Source organism: Zonotrichia albicollis, unplaced genomic scaffold (assembly GCF_047830755.1).
Source record: "Zonotrichia albicollis isolate bZonAlb1 unplaced genomic scaffold, bZonAlb1.hap1 Scaffold_254, whole genome shotgun sequence".
NCBI lineage: Eukaryota > Metazoa > Chordata > Aves > Passeriformes > Passerellidae > Zonotrichia > Zonotrichia albicollis.
This window is the reverse complement of record NW_027428428.1, coordinates 4,738,411-4,742,747: the sequence shown is the minus strand read 5'-3', so window position 1 is coordinate 4,742,747 and position 4,337 is coordinate 4,738,411. Positions and strand designations below refer to the sequence as shown.

Genomic DNA, 4,337 nt, shown 5'->3' with positions numbered 1-4,337 from the left:
CAGCTGCAGCTGCCACAGGACTCAGCCCAGCCATGAGGGAAGGTGCTTGGCCAAGGCCAAAGGAGGCTCCCTGGCTGCTCTGCTTCCCTCGGGCTGAGGTGCTGAGAGCTCTGCAGCCCCTGCTGCCATCCCATCTGCCCAGGGCAGCAAAAGAACCCCGGCCTTGGGACCCTCAAGAGCTGCTCCTGCTCCAGGACCAGGGCCCATGTCAAAGCTGGGGAAGGCAAAAGCTGTGCCTATTTCTGTTCATTGCTGCTCTTGATGGGGATTGACCTTCATCCACTTGGAGGTTGCTGATGAGTTTTCCTACTCCGGAGGCCTCTTCTTTCTTGAGCTCTTCAGTTCAGAAATTCACTGAAAAAGGCTCATAATCATTTGTTCAAAACACTCAAATAAGAAAAGCCCATGGGAATAATTCAAGTTTTCAGTTCTTCTGTGGGTAATTAGACATTTTTTAGAAGTCTATTCAAAGTGAATCTGCTATATTGGAAAAAAAGCAGAGAAAATTGTTTTCTCCTGTTTTTTTTTTCTGTTTATAATTTGGTATCAGCAATGTCCAATTGATATTGCCCCCTGCAACTTCTAATGCAGTCTAAATAGATAAGAAGATCAAGACCCTTCATGGCTGATAATCAACCAGACTTTTTCCCCACCCTCTCCTCACCATTTCCCTCATCCAACCCCTGGCACTCCTATGGATCAGGAATGGTGTGGCCAGCAAGACTGTCACACTAGGATCTTTTCTCTTGAGAAGCTGTAATGTTTCAGCTGCTCCATGTTTTGTTGCTTTGAAATGTGATTCTGAGAACTGTTTACCCAGCAGGTGAAAATGTTTCTACTTGATGACCAATTACAGGTCCAGCTGCTTTGGTACTCTGCTCAGTTACAAGATTTTATCATTCCATTCCTTTGCTTTCTAACCTCCAGTGAAATCCTTTTTTGTATTCTTGTAGTATAGTTTTATTTAATTATAATATATATCATAAAATATTAAATCAGCCTTCTGAAACATGGAGTCAGTATTCTCATCACTTCCCTCATCCTGGGACCCCTGCGAACATTTGAACTGAGGACCAGGACAGTGAATCTTCCTCTGTGCCTGGCACTGGTTAAGCAGCACCTTGAGTGCTGTTTCCAGTTCTGGGCCCTCAGTTTAGGAAGGACATGGAGGGGCTGGAGCGTGTCCAGAGAAGGGCAACAAGGCTGGGGAGGGGTCTGGAACACAAGCACTGTGAGGACCAGCTGAGGGAGCTGGGGTTGTTTATCCTGAAGAAGAGGAGGCTCAGGTAGACAAGGCGGTGTCAGGGCACAGGTTGGACTTGATGATCTCCAAGGTTTGTCCAACCTTGCTGATTCTGTGATTCTCTGAAACCACCCTTGGAGCAGTTGCAGGATGAGCCCTGGGCCTCCTCTTCAGAAGCTCCAGCAGCCCAGGTCCCTCAGCTTCTCCTGCCAGCCCCAAAGCCCATCCTGTCAGTCCTGCAGAGCCTCTGCAGCTCCTCCTCACTGCCCAGAACAGGGAGCCCCAGAGCCAGACACAGCAGCCCAGATGTGCCCCCCTGGCCTGGGGTGCCTCTGGCAAGGGAGCAGCACCAGGCACTGCAGGAGCCTGCAGACAATTCCTGCAGCACTTGTAGGATGATCCTGCTGCCCAAAGGACCTTCCCATGGTGGCAAGTCAGGAACTGCAATGGGGAGTGGAGCCAGAGAGAAAGGGCAAGCAGGGGTGGGCTGTTTGAAGGGGAGGGGACAGCAATAGGCAAGAGGAAGAAAGCAAAGCTGAAGCCAAGGAAATGCTCGGGGTAGTTTGGGAGTGGCTGCCAGGCAGCCCTGGCTCTGAGCAACAGTGTCCGCAGTGGGACAGGAAACTCCCAGCTGATGGGAACAAACTTTCTGGCTGACTGCAGAGGCCAGGACAAAGCTGAGTGGTTTCCCTGGTGTCCCCCAGCCCTTGCTGGCCCCAGGGGCTGATGGCATTTGTGCTCCCTCAGGTTCATGTCCCCACACCAACAGCATGGGGGTGCTCCCCCTGCTCTGTGCAATGCAAACAGGGGCTGCTGAGCCAGTGCTGCCGTGTCTGTGCCTGCAAGGATGGGGCACCTGTGTGAGCTGGGGGAGAGGCCAGGGCTGCAGAGGGGGGATGTTGTTGGCAGCTCCATGAGGATGCTCTGGGACGCTGCCCTGGGCTGTGCAGCGCACTGGGGATGGATCAGCCCCTGCTCTGCTGCTCCTTCCCCTCTGCCCCAGGGCCCTTGCAGAGCCCCAGCCATGCTGTTTGCCCCCAGCCTGCCCACGGCCAGCCTGGGGCTGCCCACGGGGCTTTTCTGTGCTGAGCATTGGCCGGGGTGTGTTCTTGAGAGAGCCTGGGCAAGGAGCCTGGAGCCCCCAGGCCCTGGCCTGAGGCGTCAGCGCTGCCCCAGCAGTGCCCATGGCCTGTTCCTGCTGCAGCCCCGGCACTGCCACCCCCAGGGCTGTGCCCGGCCCCGAGAGCACTCAGGCCCTGCAGCAACACCAGGGCCACCAGGGCAGCGGGGCAGGGCCATGGCAGCAGCACTGGCAACGCCAAGTGCTGCTGCTGCTGGGCACAGCTACTGGGCCAGCACTGATCTGCCCCAGCTCTGCACACAGACATTGCTGCTGCCGCTCCAGAGAAGGCAACAAAAGGGCATCTCTGCAGAAAACTCTGGTGGGAGATCCTCTAGTTTCTATACATACACCAGGAGTACTCACTCTGTAGCCATAGGGAAGTTGAAGAGAAACAAAATGAGAAACGTCACAAACAATGACATTTCTTTGTAGATAGCATGAAAAACAAAAACAAGGGAAAAAATACCCCACATCTAAACCAACCAAGTATGACAGGTGACTTTGATTACAACTGATTTGCAGAACTTTGCCAGCAGTTTAATGTTCCTGAAAGCATCCAGTCATCAGTCTCCTCATTGCAGTCTTGAGCTCCTGGTTCCTCAGGCTGTAGATGAGGGGGTTCAGGGCTGGAGGCACCACCGAGTATAGAACTGAAACTGAAAGATCCAAAGATGGGGAGGAGATGGAGGGGGGCTTCAGGTGAGCAAATGTGGCAGTGCTGAGGAACAGGGAGACCACAAATAGGTGAGGGAGGCAGGTGGAAAAGGCTTTGTGCCATCCCTGCTCAGAGGGGATCCTCAGCACAGCCCTGAAGATCTGCACATAGGAGAAAACAATGAACACAAAACATCCAAATCCTAAACAAGCACTAACAACAATGAGCCCAACTTCCCTAAAGTAGGATTTGGAGCAGGAGAGCTTGAGGATCTGGGGGATTTCACAGAAGAACTGGCCCAGGGCATTACCATGGCACAGGGGAAGGGAAAATGTATTGGCTGTGTGCAGTAGTGAATAGAGAAAGGCACTGGCCCAGGCAGCTGCTGCCATGTGGGCACAAGCTCTGCTGCCCAGGAGGGTCCCGTAGTGCAGGGGTTTGCAGATGGACATGTAGCGGTCGTAGCACATGATGGTCAGGAGGGAAAACTCTGATCCAAGGAAGAAGAAAATCAGAAAGGCCTGTGCTGCACATCCAGTGTAGGAGATGGTTCTGGTGTCCCAGAGGGAATTGTGCATGGCTTTGGGGACAGTGGTGCAGATGGAGCCCAGGTCAGTGAGGGCCAGGTTGAGCAGAAAGAAGAACATGGGCGTGTGCAGGTGGTGGCCGCAGGCTATGGCGCTGATGATGAGGCCGTTGCCCAGGAGGGCAGCCAGGGAGATGCCCAGCAAGAGGCAGAAGTGCAGGAGCTGCAGCTGCCGCGTGTCTGCCAATGCCAGCAGGAGGAAGTGCCTGATGGAGCTGCTGTTGGACATTTCTGTGCCTTGGTGCCTTGGCATGGGGATCTGTAAAAAAAGTGACCATGTAATAGTTGGGTTTGGAGAGGACTTTAAATATCCCAGCACATCTTGCGTGCACGTTTCCCCCACTGCCTGCCCAGGGTTCTGCTGCCTGGAGCTGTCCCTGCAGGCAGCTGCTTCCCTGTGCCCAATGCTGGGCCCTGCCAGTGCTGCCAGAGCCCAGCCCAGCCCTGGGGGCTCAGCTCTGCCCTGCAGACCCCTCCCAGTTCTGGCACTGCCCAGGGGCAGCTCTGGCTCTGCAGGCTCTGATGGCAATGTCAGAGCAACCCTGAGGAATCTGGAAAAGCGACAATGATGCTGCCTTTGGGTTCCTGTGCTGATTGCTGTTACTGCCTGGTTTATTCAGATCACAGAGAATTTAATTTTCCAACCGCAACTGAGTGATGAATATCTATGTGCAATTTCCAACCTAGACCAGTCGATTAAAAAAAGCAGGATTTTCCCTGTTCTGCAGAC

The 4,337-nt window shown here is 53.7% G+C and overlaps 1 protein-coding gene across 1 annotated transcript; it reads right to left on the bottom strand.

Annotated features, from left to right (window-relative positions):
• Positions 1–2,903: 2,903 nt before the first annotated feature.
• On the bottom strand, positions 2,904–3,836 carry LOC141727809 (olfactory receptor 14C36-like). Its single transcript, XM_074534099.1, has one exon. It carries the CDS (start codon positions 3,834–3,836, stop codon positions 2,904–2,906), a length of 933 nt encoding a protein of 310 aa, XP_074390200.1.
• Between the last annotated feature and the right edge of the window lie 501 nt (positions 3,837–4,337).

Excerpts from the sequence above, each read along its gene's own strand:
- LOC141727809 (XM_074534099.1), bottom strand. The coding sequence starts at position 3,836 with ATGTCCAACAGCAGCTCCATCAGGCACTTCCTCCTGCTGGCATTGGCA.